This window comes from Serinus canaria, chromosome 2 (genome assembly GCF_022539315.1).
Source record: "Serinus canaria isolate serCan28SL12 chromosome 2, serCan2020, whole genome shotgun sequence".
NCBI classification, from domain to species: Eukaryota; Metazoa; Chordata; class Aves; order Passeriformes; family Fringillidae; genus Serinus; species Serinus canaria.
The window spans coordinates 44,249,399-44,267,139 of record NC_066315.1 but is presented as its reverse complement, the minus strand read 5'-3'; the positions used below and the strand labels follow the sequence as shown (position 1 = coordinate 44,267,139).

Genomic DNA, 17,741 nt, shown 5'->3' with positions numbered 1-17,741 from the left:
TCTGTCACTCTTCCCTTCAGCAGCCCTCAGGATGAAACATATTCATCCCTAGACATGATTTCTCTCTTCCTCACTCTGGGTAATTTCTGCATCCCCACCTTTTTAATGTAGAGTGAATGCATCTCCCACTGGTAACTGGAAAGACACCAGAGCTCAGTTGTCTTCTTGCATCTCTGCAGAACAGAGGGATGGGGGATGAGAAATTCTCCTGGATATGATACAATGAAGGGATGAGGCTCTCTCTGCTGGCTTTTCTCTCAAAAGTGAGGCATAGAAATTATTTCTGTGATTTTTGTGTGTGAGCAGCTGGTGCTCATATCTGCACCAAAAGCTGCCAGGTGGGCTCTGCTGCAGGACAGCGTGGGAGGAACAGGATGGCAATGTGGTGGAGATGCAGCTCCAGAAGTGCCTCTGCCCAGCTGACCGAAAAGATGAGAATTTTGAAGAAATTAGGCGAAAAAACGTCCAGCAGGGGTCAGTGCAGTCATGGCTATGATGTGTGACATGCTGCTGTGCCATGCAGGGCAGCTCTGCACCCTAGAGTTCCTGTGGGACTCAGGGGCTCCATCCTGGGAGGATGGTGCAGGTACCCCCAGGCCACTACCGTTCCCCACTGGCCTGCAGAGGGGACTCCAGTGAAACTCTTGAGAACCAAGAGAGACTCTTTTTGTAGAAAATCGCCATCTTCAGGCTTTCCTCCATGGCAACAAAAGCAGTGTGCTGGAGGGCAGCATTTTGATCCTTCAGACTAGACATTTCTTTACTGAGTGCTTTAGTCCACAAAGCTTGAACTTGCCAGTGATGCTGTGCAAAACCCTACCTCCCCAAGCTGACCTGCAGCCTGGCCACAGAGCAGGAGGAGATGCCAGTGGTGTTGAAGTACCTCTGGTCTCCCCAGTTATTGAGAGAAATGAGTTTTCAAATTTGGAAGGCCACTCAGAGGGAGGTGGAATAAAAAGAACAGGGTGTTTGCCCCACTTTACCCACAGTGTCCCTGCATACATACATCCTTTACTCTTGATTTCTTCCTGTAAAATCATTGTGTGCCTCCCAGCTGGGAAAGCAGCACACTGTAGCTAGCCCTTCCCAGGAAAAATCTCTCTGGTTACAAGGGATGCAATGTCTTTTTTGTTTTAGCTTGGAGAAACAAAACATGTTTTCATCCATTGTGTATGGACCTGAATTAAAGTCTTTTCAGCAGCTTCCTCAGAACTTTTTATTCCTGAGCTGTCCTCAATGTGTGTGAACAGAGGCTGAAGATGGAGAGATATATATGGTTGATGTGGCAGCTGTCTTTCAGGTGGTATTGGTTTCACATCTGTCTATGTTGCACTATAAGTGCACACCATAATAATGAGTAGCACTCTTATCTAGGTTTGTCACTCACAGCAGACTACAGCAGAAAGCCTTTTGTGTCTCCCAGGGACACCTGCTGAGGATCTCTGTGAGTCAGCTTGACTTGGTTTCTCTTTAATTGAAGTTGCCAGATAAAACCTGTGTGGGTAAAATTTGGCAATCTTCATTTTTTTTGGAGGGCAATAGCCTGCTCTGTGCTTGGTTCCAGTTAAATTGTGGGCAGCACAGGAGGAAGAGGTTGATGACCACCTTCAGGAAAACCCTATTGCTAGGAGGTTCTTTCTACCTGGAGGTAAGCAGTGCCTGGAGTCAGCCTCTCCTGCTGTTACATATGGGAAATCCTGACCCCCCTTCTTGAGGGTTTTGCCTGCAAAGAGCTACAGCAGAGCTACTGTGCTGAGTATTGGTGAGCCAGGAGCAGGTCCCCACCAGGGTGAGGGTGGCTCTGTCTCTCTGGGTTCTGCCCACGTTTGACAGGTCAGCAGCAAACCAGCTTGGCATGTGCAGGTACCCAGTGGGGAAGCTCTTGCTGGTCTATCTGTGCCTTCTTTAAAAGGCTGAGGGAGGTGGGGGATGGAGGGACACAGCCCTGCATCATCCCCATGAGGACATGGGACACAAATTTAGATTTGGGTGTCCTCTGTACAACAGCACATCCACAAACAGGGCAGTGCTGCTCTGATAGTATCAGACTATCTCTAGCATTGAGAAAGCTTCATTCAGCTTTCTGAATCTCATGGTTCTCACACAATGAGAACACTTCCTTAGTCCCATCTACCAGAAATTATCTTTCTGAAAGTTAAAAGTTCATCATTTTGTCAGTCATAGAGCCTACTTTCAAAGTGTGGGGAGAAACCAGCCTTTTGATGTTGTCCTGAAAACAGTGCAGAGTGCTTTACATTTCTGTTTTTAAAGAATGGGTAGGATGGGTCTGCTGGCACTTGTCAGAGAGAAAGGGGAGTTTTGAAAATCCACAGCTCTGGCCCTTTATAATTCCCTACCCTTTAAACTATTTCCAGCAGTGTATCTTTGCTGTCCCTGGCTAACACCTGGCTAATAATCAGGGAACATCCAGGAGTTAGTTCCCTGATTATTTCCATGGGTGCTTGTCCTGGCCCATCTGACTGACATCACTTGCATATTTTGGCTGTTGTTGGAAGCCCATGGTTTGACCTTAATTACATTGCTATGTAACTGTTAAGGATGTAACATTTGCTGGATAAAGCATAACACAGTAAAAAACCACATAATGTAATTGGCAGAAATACCAGAACTGAACTTATATGAAGATATTTGTCTGGCAACCTGCTAATCAATCCACAAGCAACAGCTCAGGCAACCTGGAAGATACTCTCCATCCCCAAATTCCCAACAAGGTCAGCCTGCCTGAAGACAGCACAACTCTGCCTTTGGGGAGAAGGCATTTTAATCTCCCTTGACTTTTGAGGCAGGGGCAGTACCTGGGGGTGTTTCCAGGACCACATTCCTTGTGTCCTGGAGGGCCTTGGTATTGGTACAGCAGCCAACTCCATGCAGTGTCAGTTTCTCATAACACACCCACTGCACAGCCTGCTGCCCTGTTCCAGCCCAGAGGAACTGCTTTTTGTGTCCAGGGGTGCCTGGCAATGTGCTTCACAGCATCCCAGTTGTGCTGCACTCATAGTGCAACCCTCAGCAGGATGCTCAGGTCAGGGGCCAAGAAGGGTCCTTGATGTATGAACATCCCAATATTTTAAACCCTCTGACTCCACTGGGCTGCAGAGAGGCATAATGCTTAAAATCTTGTTTACAGGTGTGAAAAACACCAATCACTTGTTTTTTAAAATTTTAAAAATTTAATAGTAATAAAATATTTATAAAAATAATAATACAATTAGAGTCATAATAATTTAGACAATTTGAATTAAGACAGTATGAGACAATAAAAACAAAGAGTTACGGACGTCCGGGTATCTTTTCCTGGGCAGCACAAGCCCGAAAAAGGACCCCTGTTAACAGAGGATTAACCCTTAAAAACATCAGCCTGTTGCATTTTCATACACTTCATGCATGATGCATAAATTCCATTCAAACACAGGATTCAGCCTGGTCATCGTCAACTTCTTCCTCCTAATCCTAACAGTGCCTTCAAGGTGGGAAGAAGTTCATTTCTTCTGATACGGGAGCAATAAATTCTTTTTCTCTGAAAGATTTAGGTGTCCTGTGGCTGCTATCTCACTGCAAGTCCTTTCTTTAAAAAAATAAGTATCCTACATAGCATAGTTTCTATTTTAACAATTTTTATAACCTAAAACTATATTTAACACACTACTGAAGAGAATTAATACAGTGTTACTTTCTAACACAACACATATAATATTCATTTTAATATTTGCAAAAAGCCAATCATAAAATATGCATTTTTCACACAGGCAAAGAAGGGGCACAATGTATCATAGGTAGAGACAAGAATTTATTGTGAGTGCAAGGCTCCAATTGTTATCATTTTAAATATGCTGCTTGCAGAAGAGCAAGAACATTATTGCAGCTTCCATTTTTTTGCACACACATAGTTTCTATCTATTTTCCTGATGTTATGCTCACCCTTATCCCTGCTCCTTTGTGTCCTGAGGCTGGTGCTTGTGGTGAAGTTGAGGTGTCAGAGAGAGCTGTCAGCACCTCCAGTCCTTCCCTGGGATGAGTGCAATGTTCACCCTGATTTTCCTTTTTTTTTTCCCAGGATCTGTTTTGGTTGTTTTTCAATGATTTCCAACATGCTTCTATACCTTCTCTCTTCACTAGTCTATACACAACCTACCACAGGCAGTGCCCCTTATGGAAGTTAGATACTAATTTTATTCTCTCTGTTACCACTAAATCCAATTTTGCCAGCTTCAGATCTGCATTGTTTATCTGACCATCAGTGAGTTGTGTAGAGCTATGGGGCTCCCCAGTGCCAGCCTGTGCCCCATCTTCTACCATGTACCATACCTGTACTCCTCTGTACTGCATCCTGCATCCCCACAGTTCAAGGCACCTGCTATTGTACCAAACTTGTACTTCTACACACTGTTCTGTTTCTGAGTGAAAAATGTCTCATTCTGCATAGAATGGGGGAAACTAAGGGGGTGACAGCTTTGACATGCTGTCGTGGCACCTCAGGCATTTCTGTCTCTGTGCAAATCCTGTCCCCTGTAAGTACTTCTGTCCCTCTGAGTGGCTGCACCCTACTTGACAATTTCACAAGAAGCCAGCAGGACCCCAGCACAGCACATCAGTGCTTTCTCAGCTCAGCCCCGAAGCTCAGCCCAGGAAGCCAACATGTTCATGTAGGCATGAGCATTAGAGAAGAGGAAACATACATTTAAATCCAAACAGGCTCATCTTGAAGAAAACATTGCTTTTCAATGCAGCTATGAATTAAGGTAAGCGACAATTATATTTACCCTATAATTTGACAGAGCAAAATAAGACAAAATAGTGTCTTATGAACTTAAGGAAATTTTTCACTGCTTAGTGCTTGGAACTTAAATGATATTTAATTTGGATAAAGATGATGTGGGTATTGTTTACAAACTATGAAATTAAAAAGGGAAGCACTTCTCTTAACGAAGTGAACCAGGGCAGATTAATTTTACTCGGTCACTAATTATTTGTGGCATCTTGTGGTTTGAGGAACATTCATCCTGGATAGAAATCCTCAAGGTTAGTAAATGCTGATTTATGACTAGTGTGCAAAATTAACCTAGAAGGACAGAGCAAGAAGATACAGCTCTTCTACTTCATTAGAAGTTTTTTCTTTGATGTCTGCAGAGATTGCACAACTCACCAGCATTGCTTGCTTCTAGTTTTAGTCAGTGAACCAACATGCAAAACATCACTGACACTGAAAGAGAGCCCAAAGCAGAAAATCTGGTAGAGTCAATTGACAGGCCAGCAAGAGAGCAATGGAAATGAAAGACATTTGAAAGCCCTTACCTTTCTGTATAACATACTTGATTTTGTTGTGACTCAGCTTTCCACAAGAAAGATGTTACATGAAGATGTCTGCCGGTTTGGGTGAGACATTTGGGTAATGCCACAGTGGTGGCAACCCACTGAGTACTTGTGTGATATCAGCACAGATCCACAGCAGTGGTTTCCAAAATCTGGTCGGATGGGGCAAGCCCTGTGTGCAGGCAGTGCAGCCAGAGGCAGGGAACTGGATGACAGGATGAAAGAGGGCAACTGCAACGGATCAAGAGGGTTTGGGCAGTACAGGAAAAAGTCCAAAAGGGAGAAAAAAAGGCTAAAATTTGACAAAAGACAAGACATAAATTTGACAAAAGGCTAAAATTTGACAAAAGACAAGACTAAATCTTTTCTATAATAATAGAAAACATAAATTTCATCCATACATTATCAAGAAGTTTTAATGTGCTCTGCTCTCTGAAATGATGGAGAAGATGATTTAAAAGATCTCTCACTACTGAAGAGCTTTCTCTGATTTCTCAGGGATGCTGTGGCAATTATTAGTCACAAAAAGGGGGTTAGGGCAGGAAACAAATAGATGCCACAATAAAGGCAGTGAGAGAACAGAGCCAACAGTAGCCATAAACAAGTACAAACAGTGCTCGTAGCTACAAATAATCCCCTGGTTTTGCTGTTCCTTTAACAGAAAATACAAAAGAAATTTGAGTGCTTCTTCAGAAGAGAAAGTCTGGGAAAAAGAAGTACTGAGGAGGAGCAGGTAAGAGAAAACACTGGCAAAATGATCAGGTATACATTTGAAAAAATAGATACAGAGTGCCTGAGCAACTGTGCAAGCAGAAAGGGCAATTAGGGGAACATACAGGCTAGATGAAATAACTGTGAAATAAGTTTTCCAATAAAATCCTGATCCTGGCAGTCACCATCCAGTCACCATTGTCAGATGACAGTCTCCAAACACCCAGTTCCCTGGGGGCAGCTCTTGGGAGGGCACCTGCTCCCTCAGCTCTGCCACTGCTTTCCTAGTAGGTGAGTTAAAGTGCTCCCCAGCTTTTGTGAGGACCAAAATAAACACTGCTCTACAACAATACTCACTATTTATCTAATTTCTTATTCCCTGGCTGATCCCTGGCAGCAGGGCGCTGCTGGGAAACCATCTCAGGCTGCAGAAGCTCTGCAGAGGTCCCTTGTTTCTGGTCATGGGATCAAGACCACCCTGAGAGACATGGATGCAAATTTCAGAACCATTTCAGTGATTTTTGCACCTCAATTTTAACATGCAGGGGTGATGCAGGAGTCTGAGTCGTACAGTCAGGTCATCTTTGCTAAATCCATGGAGTCATTTCTGAAACAGCTTCACGTGCTCAAGAGACTTGGTCATGCCCTGAAACATGAACCTATTCCCTTCTCCTTTAAGTGTGCAGGCACCAAGGCTCCTGCATATCCACCCTGTCAGCTTCAGAGGGGCTTTGTCTCCCCAGTGCTGAGTTGAAACCACTGACAGCTTCAGCTCCTTCTATAAATACACCAGCAGCCACGGGGGTGAGCTGCCAGGGGTTTGGCAGGACTTATCTTGGCCCCAGCAAACCACACGCTGCTGTGGTGAAGCTGTCCCTTCCAGCTGGCTCACAGCCAGTCTTCCTAGTGGGGCAAAAAAACCTCAGCAAGTGGGGGGATGTTCTGGGGGCAGGATGTGCCCAGGACATCTGGGTTCAGTGCCCTGTTCCTGCTTTGCTGAGGTGGCAGCACAAAGAACCTGAGTGAGGCCACCAGCCTGGCCAGTGCACTGAGGGAGCAAGGGCAAGATCTTGTTCAAAATAATACCTCTGGTTTTGTACTGAAAGACAGGTGATGTAGCCCTTGACATTCATTGGCAGAGACATCCAGCAGAAAGTCCGTGGTTTTGGGTTTTCTTTATAAATCATGAATATACCTAATTTTGATGTGATGGGTTAATATAAATCTTGTGCTCTGATTACTTGCTGTTGTATAAAAACAGCAAGTAATCAACATCTCAATGATGCTCCAGGTATGCATGGGGCATCATTGAGAAAGCACTTTCCAAATCTATAATGCCCTAGGCAAAGGTGAGAGAGACCCTAGGGATTTTGGACTCTGCATTATCTCTCCAGCCATCCATGATCAAAGTCTGCTCTTTCCAAGTATATTTTTCCACCAAAAACCATCAGTTTAAGTTTGTAGGTTTACATGCTTATTTTCAGCTAGTGGTGTCTGCTTCTAATTTAGTTTATGATATTGGTGTAAAAACTGTAGAACTGGATCAGGGATTTGGCATTTTTTAAAATATCTTTGACCTAAATACTGTTGTAAGGGGACCCAAGACCTCTGCAATATTCAGTCATGTTCTTATTAGCAGTGGTTTTATTGCCTTCTATTTCTGAGTCATTTACTTATGACATTTTAGGTGACCTGATTTTTGAAAGCCTCAGCATCACATTTCTGCACCTTCAACTTCACCTTAAATTGGAAAATTCCATAACAAATCATCCCAGAGAACTACTTGCTTTTAAAAAACTTATCCTCAGATTTCTGGGGGAAGCCTTCATTAATTAAATCACCCAAACTGAAAAACAGTTATTAGGTTTGCAGAATTCTGATGGGCCACAGAAACAGTCCAGTTGATCTGAGAGTAAATGACAGAAAAAAGGAATTTCCTCACCTTAAAGTCATCAAGGAAGAACTGGAGGGACTGGAGCGAGCATGTGGCATTATTCCACACTCACTCAGAAGCTGGGGAGGAATGAAAAAAGAACTGGTTAGTTGGGAAAACACACAGGTTTCAACAGGGTGGCTATTTGACAATAACTTCTCCAAACTGTGCTGCTTTCTTTCCACAGCCATCATGGTAGCCTCACTGCTGACCCAACCCCAGCAGCCTCTCCATGGTTTCCACAGGACCCTGCTTCTTTCCAGGGCTCACACCCCAGGATTTGACCTAGCTGGTGCTGGGCAGAGCTCAAAGGGTTTAGCTTTTTCAGTCATCTATTACCAGAAGAGAGTCATGGTTGTTCAGAGAATTGTGCCCCAACCTGATCTGCCTCCCTGCCTGTCGAGGGCTGTAGGATTTAATCCAGCACCCTCCTGCTGAGCTTCTCCACTATGTCTGGCCTAAATCCATTTCTCAGATCAATACCTTCTCTCAAAGTGAAGACCCTCAGACATGCAATAATGTCCTTTTCCTACCTGAAGTCTGTTCCAGTCATTAGCCTTTCACTATTAAAAATGTTCATCTTATTCCTGTCTTGCATGTTTCTGGTTTGAATTTCCCTATATCGCTGTAAAGGATAGCTAATCCCACTCAAATAATTAGCAAGATTATTAAAACGAGCAAAAGTGAAATCAGGTGTTACCAAATTATGCCTGCAGCCCCTGTATCAAGTTCTGCTGTGGTAAAATCATGCCTCTTTTGTTTCTTACCATCTGGAAGCTCTTTTAACACCTGAAGGTTGCATCAGCTTTTCTTGCAGTTAAGTTTCCTTTCAGATATGCCCCCACTGTTGAGCCATGGCCTGTGCTGTTTAACTCCCAAGCACGTCACTTTGGTTACATCTGGCTCCATTAGGGCCAATGTGAATCATCCAGGAAGCCCCAGATTAATCAGATTGTCTGAATCACTCTCCTGTACCCTTTTATCACGTGCCCCTGCCAGCTCTCATTGCCAATGTGGTTGCCGAACAACGATGAAAAAAGAGTTTTGGGCTTTCAACTAATCATTTCCACAGACATTTTACAAGCAATAGTCCCAGTTCAGCAAGGCTTCTTCCATGGATGCCTGTCTTTTGAGATCTGATATCTAACTGGTCCAAATCCCATTGCAATGCTTTGTTGGTCTTTCTTTGGGCTGGAGACATGTGTTAACCAAATAAGCATGCAGTGCAAGTCAGAGCTCCAACTCACCCACACAGCTCCCTTTTTCAACCTCGCAATCCCATCAGATGCCCAAACTAAAAATCCTCTTCTCTAAAGCCACACAGATTGGCCTCAGCTGCACACTGCCCCTAAACAGTTTAAATTCATTTTGTCTGAGTTAAAGGTTAGGTTAGATCAGCCCTCTCACTTTGCTTCCCACTCTTAAAGGTCTGCATGAAGAGCTGGAATAGGGAGAACATCTCCCCACTTCAGGACTAAATGAAAGACAGAAATTTAAGATTTAAAGTAACTGCATTTGGTGGGATGGGCTTGCTTTTGACCCTGGCTATCTAACATGATCCCAACAAACTCCACAGGCCATTGCCTATGAATGGGACCACCCTGCTCTGAAACATAACTAAGTGTATTACAGGAACTAGCAGGGCATAGGACTAGCAACCAGGCCCCATCTCTGGTTAGTATATTAACCCTAACACCTAAGTTTTGGGTGGTGTATCATCTAAACCGTGGCCAAAGGTGTATGTGGCAGTCTAATGATTCTGTGGAAGCTGCTTGACCAGACTGGTTGAGTTTTACCCAGGGTGCTATCTCCTCCTAGTTCTCACCCAGGTCTGGTTACTTACATTAATCTCTCTTTTTGTGTGTTAGAAGTGCCACCATAGCTTCAACATTTTATTTGGAGGTGCCTAAGGTCATCCCAGTGTTCTTGCTGAGAATCACCAGCTGATAAGAAGCAGGTGGGTGTAGTTGCAAATGCAAAAAAGCAAAAGCATTTATGTTTAGGTAGAGTGATGGCAGCTCAGATCTAAGGGTGAAAAAGGGATAAACACACACCTGTAGGCTTTCACAGGGGTTTCACAAAGCCTACAGCTTCCCAGGGCCAGCGATTCATCAGGCTATTCAGGGTGCATTGAAAACATGTTTTTCTAGCATGAGAAAAGTGTGTAAGCATCACTCAGAAATGCTGACTAAGGTGTGAAAATCTTTCTGAGGCTGAAATACTTTTATTAGCATATCGTGCAGATCTGAAGCGTGACCCTCTAGCAGAGGTCTGGATTTGGTCATTGTTTTCACTTCTTTTAATTTGGTGGTAGGAGCAGCATCACAGGGAGGCAAACTGCTTGTAGATCTCCCTCTTTTTGGCAGTAAAGCCTGTAACATGGCACTTAGCTGAAGTGCCAAGGATGACACCTGGAAAGAATCTGATATATCTGATATCTAGACATATAAACAGGACTTGCTCTTATGTCACCCAGCCTGATACCAGTGCAGTTTGAAGATTGAAATGCAACTTCTGTTCCGTAGAGGAGTTTGCAGACCTCTCGCAATTTCACTTCCCTCTGCATTTCATGGGGTGCACATGGTGGTTGGGTTGAGAAACAGGGGTCTTGGTCCTGCAGACTATGGTCTTTGAGGTAGCTGTAAACATGATTAGGAGCAGAAGTGTTTGTGAAGAGTGGGGTGTAAAATTGATGGGGAAATCCGGAGAGAGAGAAAAGTGGTTGAGCAGTTCCATGAGAAGCAGAAGTGAATCTACTATTTCCTGTAGTCAGCAAGGGAAAATATCTGGTGGAGAAACCTCAAAGACTTGCAGTCCTCCTGTGTCCTCTTCACTCTTCAGTTCACTCTGTCCCTTAGGTGAACATTTATTGTAAGCATAAAAGAGAAAGATTGGGTTGAAGCTGATGGTGAGAAACTTGCAGCATGTGCTGCAGTGGACTTTGAGAGGCTGACAGAGAATATGTGACAGGAAAGGATGGAGGATGGTCAGATTTAAATTTCTTTCTTTAAGGTGCAATATAATTTCAACACATTATCCCTATCTGGCATGGGCTGGGTTTTGGGAGCCCTTTGAAATTTGCAGCCCATCTACTGAGTATCATCAGTTGAAACTGAGCAAAGTGGTATCAGAAGATCTAAATATTCAAACAGTGCTGGTGGCATTGCCTGTGCAGCATGAGTGGTGGTGGAAGGATATGAGTGACTGCTGATAAATGAAATCCAGGAGAGAGAGAGTGAATAAGCCACAGACTGCCAGCAATTTCAAATACCAATGTCATTTTGGTAAGTGCAGTCCTTGCTTGCCCCTGGACACACAATACAGAATCTTACCCTTCCCACTGCTATGGGTGCTCAGACCCCACCAATAATATCCCAGCACAAGCAATGTTTCTGTTTACTTCACTAAGGCCAGGAGTTTCTTCTGTACATCTGTGTAAATGTTCTCCAGTGAAGAAGGTGGCCATTCCCACACCCAACTCTCTCTCCAGGCAATGTCCAGTTCAGAAGTCTGTGCAGAATTCTGCCAGACCCGAGGGCTAACCCCTGGTGGGAGCTGCATTTCCTTATATGTGTGACATCCTGAGTCCAGTAGAGCACAGTGACTTCTCTGGACACATATGGAAACTCTCCAGGCCGACAAGCTGCCTTTCTTGATGTGAGTTAAGGGAGAAAGCATGTTAAAAACCAGCATAGCTAGAGGTTCTTAGAGAGGAGAGTAAAGCAATGTGCATTCCCTCCCTCCAGAGCAGGGATTTCACACAGCACAGACAGTCAAGGCAAGCACCACTGAACAGTTCTCTCTGGATGATGGCATAATTAGCAAAGATGTTAAGAGGATTTGAGCAAGCTTCAATCAGTTTTTTCCTCTTTGTCTGGTGAGACTTCTGGTTGTCACACCAGGAATGACATGTCTGAAACAGGAGCTGACTTGGCAGAGAAGTTTGCAGAAACAGCATGATCTCTGTCTGGCATTGCCACAGAGCCACAGGGATAGGACAGGACTTCTGGACGTCTCTTGTCCAAACCCATGCACACAGGAGGGCCAGCTAAGTTTCAATTACTTCCAGGGATTAGATCCCACAACCTCTCTGGAGCCCTGGGCTGGAGTTTGACTACCATCATGGCAAAAATTTATTTTAAATACATTAAGTAATGATTTCCCATGGGTATTGCTATTTATTTCCCTGAGGAAAGTTGTCTGTTTCACCTTTACAGCTTCTCCCTAAATCCCTCTTGAGACACCTCTTATTGAGGCTGACTGAAGTTTCTCATAGGCCATGTGCTCCTGCCCCAGTCAGTCCTGTCAGTCACTTCTGCAGTCCCCAGCTACTGCTGCAGGAGTGATGAACCAGCTGTGGAGCACACGAGCCCACAGAGAAAGGCGTAGGCTCTGGGTGCACAGATGGGTGCAGTAACAGCTCCGTGGCAAAGCTGGAGGGCTGACAGTGACACATACAGCACAGGAGACTTGGTACCCTGCTGCTTTTTCTGCATACATTTAATCTCAGAAAGTATGAAAGAAATCAGGATGGGACAGCAGAAAATGATGGGTTATTGAGATTATATATGATGTCTCCTGCTCATGTCTGTATCACTCAACAGGGCAGATAAAGAGATGGCAACTCTTTATTTATGTCACCAGTAGAAGATAAGTATCTTGTTGGCAACTGCTGTCAGCTTCTGCCCAGCACCTAAGCTTTTCCAGCTAGTATCCCTTTAACTCTGCTGGTGTCTGATTCCTCCTCTCCAGAGGCTGGAGAATTGAGCTGGGCTGACAGGCAGGGGCTGGACAGACTCTAAAGGCGAACTCAGCCCCCAGTTCAAGTGGATAGGTGCTGCAAGAGCCGCTCTGCCCATGGGTGTGCCTGCCTGCTGCAAACAGCTTTCCCCATGCTGTGCCCATGCCCCTGAGCTACCAGTACTAACACAGTTTTTCTAGCCCACTTTTCCTGTGCAAACCACAAAGATGTTTTCTAGAGTCTGCAGGCACTAATCATTAGGGTTTGAACATTCAGGTTAAAAAATGTTTTAAAATTGAGAGCCTGCATTTCCAACTAGCACAAAAATACAAAATAAGAGGCCAGAACTTCACAGCCAACACTACAAACGGTGCTCTGGTAATGAGACATTAGGGGAAAATGTCAGAATGGTCACAGTAGCTACTCATGGGGAAGATTGGTGTAGTTACCATCATGTCATAGAAAACTGCCTCACACCTGAGGACATCTTCATTTCATGTTTAATCTTGCATGGCTTATTTGAAACAGAAGGTATAAAAACTATTGCTGCTGGTGAAATGTGGATTCCAATCACTTAGCTATAAGTGTCAGGAGTCAGAGTAGCTATACACCATCAGCACCTACTGCTGAGCAGTGTGTCCATGCTCTCCTTATGCTTGGGAAAAGAAGTTTCATCAGTGTGATCAGCAGTCTGGAAAGCAGTCTGTCTTGTCTTAAAGCAGATTTGGCCTGACCTGCATTGGACAAAGATGCACTGCTCTTTTTTGGCTGTATTGATTATATCTCCCACTAACAGGAGATATAAACATAGACAGCCTGAACTGAGTCCCTTCTGTACAGGCAGCGGGGGGTTCCTGTAAGAAGATGTGGCCAAAGGCTAGTTATTAGTTGAAGTTTGGTTATCACTGACCTTTTCTTTGGGTCTCAGCTTTAACAGGCTGGTTTGGCCATGTTATCACCTCCCTGGGCTTCTGGACAGTGTATCACTCTCACTTTCTTTCATCTCCTACAGCGAGACCAAGTAATGGATACTTCCAGGCTCTTTACCCAACCAGGGCACAGACCAAATACAGCAACATCTGCACTCCTATAGGATTTTTGATTCCATGCAAACAGAAATCTTTGCAGAGACTTTAACACCACATCCCAAAGGAGAGCAGATGAAATGACAGGTGCTCTGGGTTTTTGGGTGTGCAGACCAGTGAGCCCAGAGGTCACACACCTGCATTCCATAGTCTCTTTGGTTTCAGCCAAGGTGACTTCCTAGCTCCAGCCTCACAGCTAGAGCAGGAGCAGTCATGAGATGCTTTGTTATTTGAGGAAAAGAGTCAATGTATTTTCTCTTTTTCTGATCATCGGATGATTTTTAGAAAAGCCTCATCAAAGACAGGCTTGCTGCCAGCATTGTTTCAGTGCAGACTTGCTCCTGCCTTATCAGCAAGCATCAGCTCAGGCCTGGCCAAACTGGGTGCCTTGTACCCTTCCAGTCCAGGGTTGGTGAAAGGGGGAGATGGGGCTGTTGGGGCTGTTGGGGTGTTGAACAGGCACCAAATCTGCTCAACATCTACTTGTGAACAATCATTTCCTGCCAAGCACTGCCCACAGAACAGCAGAGCACCTGCCTTGCTTGTGGTGCTGCCATACACCACATGCACAGCTCAGCCAGATCTCAGCTTGCTGCTGTTCCTGCTGCACTTCAGTAAGTAGGGGCTTATGTGACAGCCCTTGAAAATCTCATTAATTTTTTTCTTATTCTAAAGAGTTAATTTTCAGTGAAGTACATGTAACAGCAGAGTCTGGGCTTTTGTCATAACTACCATCAGCTCCACAGTAATACAACCCTCACTAAAATAAATAGTGACAAAATCCCAAAGTATGCTTGGTGCAGTCTTTCAGTATTTACCACAGCATATATAAGATTGCTCTAATGTTATTTTCTTTACTCTTTCCATTTTGCCTCCAGCCAGGAAATTCAGCATGACAGAGGCGTACGCAGAAGTCACAACTGAATACATTTACGATGAACATGCTTTCTCCTGCAATAAAACCGACATCCAAGAGTTTGGGAAAATATTTCTGCCGCTCTTTTACATCGCCGTGTTTGCTCTTGGCCTCACAGGGAATCTAATGGTGGTTTTTGCCATTGTGAAAGGCAATAAAAAAAGCATCACTGACATCTATCTCCTGAACTTGGCTATCTCTGACCTTCTCTTCGTGATCTCCCTCCCGTTCTGGGCGTCCAACACAGTCCGTGGATGGACCCTTGGGACTACTGCATGTACAGCTGTTTCCTCACTGTATTACATTGGTTTCTTTGGGGGGATGTTCTTTATCACTGTTATCAGCATTGACAGGTACTTGGCCATTGTCCGGGCAACTTATTCTCTGAGGTCCAGAACAGTAAGACACGGCTTTCTTGTAAGCTGCGGAGTGTGGGCAATAGCGGTTCTGGTGTCCGTGCCACAGTTTGTGTTCTCCCAGCTCATAGAAAATTACTGCGTTGCTGTCTTCCCAGAGAAGCTGGAGAACATCTGGCCAGTGTTCTGCAATATGGAGCTGAACACCATTGGCTTTCTCATCCCGGTCTGCATCATATTCTATTGCTACTGTGGAATCATCAAAACCCTCCTGTCCTGCAAAAATCAGAAAAAAGTCCGAGCCATAAAACTGATATTGGTCGTGGTGGTGGTTTTTTTTCTGTTTTGGTCCCCCTACAATGTACTGATTTTTCTAGATACTTTAAAACACTATGAGTTATTCACAGATTGCAACCAAATTAAGTCATTGGACTATGCAATGCACCTGGCTGAAACCATTGCATTCAGTCATTGTTGTCTCAATCCTTTTATCTATGCATTTGCTGGGGAAAAATTCAGGAAATACCTTTATCATGTCTGCTTGAAGTGCTGTCCATTCCTGTGTTTCTGTGGGCCCTGCAGTCATTACCAAGTCTCTCATTCAGTTAGTTATGCAGAAAGTGTGGTGAACAGCAACATAACCCAGAACACCAGCGACCAGGATGGCTCTGTCTTTGTCTAAAAAGATCTCAGAAGGAGAAATGTGTCAATACTTGTCTGCTGCAGGGACAGCAGCCACTGAGGGGGTTATATTTACCTGTATGAAGAGCCTTAAAGGCTGCGCTGAATTACTGACATGCCTCTAGCTAAGCATTAAATATTCTAAACCAGCAAAGATTTAAAAAACAAAAGAAATACAACATGTCAGTGTTGGACATGGAATGGAATCAAGAGCTAGGAAGAGGGAAAGTAGAAACAAAAGGAGCCCTCTGTGCCTAGAAAAGGAAGAGGGTAGGGAACCTTTTGAACAGTTTCACCACTGGAACTTGTGCATGTGTCAGTGTATGTGCATATGATACTGGTGTACATAGACCTAAACTCATTTTTTATAAGGGAAGAGACATCTCCTTAATGAGCGGTGGCTAACTTTTAGGAGAGGGGAATATTTTTGGTAGTAAAGGGGTGTATTTTTGATGCTATATATCCATAAGGAAGTGATTTTTTTTGGTTATTGATTGCAACAGATGTTTTAACTGTGCTTTCATATGTAATAAAATCCCACTGTTTAAAAAAAAAAGGAGTTATTTCTGAACATGTGTTTAGTGTCACCTGTTCACTCTGTGTTTACAGCATGCAATAATCAGAGCAAGGATCTCTAATCCATCCTTTAGGGGGGATACCAGTGTGTATATCTCCTGATTTCCATGGGCTTGGCCTCAGCCAAAGGCCAGAGCTCAGTGGAGCCCTTCACAGACCACATCCCCAGGGCTCTGATCAGTGGACATCAGCAGCCTCTGGAGCAATGGGAGCTAGAAGTATGGGTTTGGATATCCCTGTGCTTGGTCCAAATACAACACTATCAAGCTGAGCACGGTCAGTCCCTGCCTCTCACCCATGCCCTACTTGCCACATGTTGGAAACACCAACCATGGTTACACTATCACAGACAATGGCTCTGGGGACAAAATAATCACTTGCCCATTTTCCTCAAGCTTTGGGGCCTCTCCCACCACAGCTGGTTTCCTCAGGGAAAACTGCAGTTGTACCCAGACTTAATGCATCCCAGAGGACACATTTCCCCTGTGCACTGCACAGCCTCCCAATATCCTTGTTACTGCTGCAGTAACAATGCACTGGGGATGCAAAATGTCCATCAGAAAACGGAGTCCTTTACCTGAGCATCCCTGTCACCATCTGCTGCAAAAGCAAAGGAGTATTTGTTGGCACTGGGGACTAGGGTTAGGCGAGTGGAAAAAGGACTGTTGCCAATAATGAAGCTGACATCACCTTACAAGGAAAAATCAAGGACCAATCTTACAAAACAAGTCCATGACAGTGGAACTGTCACTTCTGTACACTGATGAAACTGGTAATATGTCACATCTGAAGAAATACTCTCACTTTTGAACTAAAGTTGTTTCAGACTGTCAGGGGGAGGAGTAGGCCCTTTCTTTGTGGACCTTAGTACCACCTTGTTTCCTAGAAAATGTGGAGGAGAGAGTGTCCATTGAGCAATTTTCCCATAATGACACAAATATTCCACTTTTTGCTACTGAACATTCATCACAATCTACAGTAAAATCTACCCAACTGAACCAAATGTTTTCCTAAAGCTATTTGTACTTGGTGGAAATATTTTCTCGATGTTCAATTTTTAAATTTTCAGTTGTAAGTAGTCTTCCAGACTTGTTGTCTAAGATGAAGTGTAGCATGAGTGTCACTTGAAATTAAATTATTTTTCAAAATTCAGTCTGCCTAATCAAGTGAGCAACGTTGTTTGTCACTCCCTCCAAGAAAGTGGTATTTTAAGAAATGGTATTTTTACAAAGTTTTTTAAAGAAATGCCAAGATGTGCAGAAAGAAAGAGGAAGACTCTGAGACTAAACAAGAAGTTGTCAGCCTGAAGATGGTAGATTGCCAAACTGAGCAATGCAATCACGCTTGGTTTATTTAACTTCCCTTTGATTTTTCAGACAATGGTGAGTTCCTGAGTGGGAAAAGGAAAAGG

At 44.0% G+C, this 17,741-nt stretch overlaps 1 protein-coding gene and 1 long non-coding RNA gene across 4 annotated transcripts; one reads left to right on the top strand and one right to left on the bottom strand.

Moving 5' to 3' along the window:
- The first annotated feature begins 1,364 nt into the window (after positions 1-1,364).
- Positions 1,365-16,291, top strand: CX3CR1 (C-X3-C motif chemokine receptor 1). Of its 3 annotated transcripts, XM_050971513.1 has the most exons (5): positions 1,389-1,648; positions 4,076-4,760; positions 5,993-6,064; positions 9,844-9,932; positions 14,680-16,291. In XM_050971513.1, exon 5 carries the CDS (start codon positions 14,694-14,696, stop codon positions 15,753-15,755), a length of 1,062 nt encoding a protein of 353 aa, XP_050827470.1. In that variant the 5' UTR covers positions 1,389-1,648; positions 4,076-4,760; positions 5,993-6,064; positions 9,844-9,932; positions 14,680-14,693; the 3' UTR covers positions 15,756-16,291. The 3 variants fall into 3 exon arrangements, 2 of the variants coding, with proteins under 2 accessions (XP_050827470.1, XP_009084441.1); XR_001989836.3 differs by lacking the exons at positions 9,844-9,932; positions 14,680-16,291 and adding an exon at positions 8,163-8,559 and having other exon boundaries at positions 1,365-1,648; XM_009086193.4 differs by lacking the exon at positions 9,844-9,932 and having other exon boundaries at positions 1,391-1,648.
- On the bottom strand, positions 5,486-9,539 carry LOC127059306 (uncharacterized). Its single transcript, XR_007776990.1, has 3 exons — positions 8,743-9,539; positions 7,985-8,055; positions 5,486-5,562 (listed from the first exon to the last, which is right to left on the bottom strand). It is a non-coding gene; the product is annotated as an uncharacterized LOC127059306 (long non-coding RNA).
- Positions 16,292-17,741: the final 1,450 nt, after the last annotated feature.

Excerpts from the sequence above, each read along its gene's own strand:
- CX3CR1 (XM_050971513.1), top strand. The coding sequence starts at position 14,694 with ATGACAGAGGCGTACGCAGAAGTCACAACTGAATACATTTACGATGAA.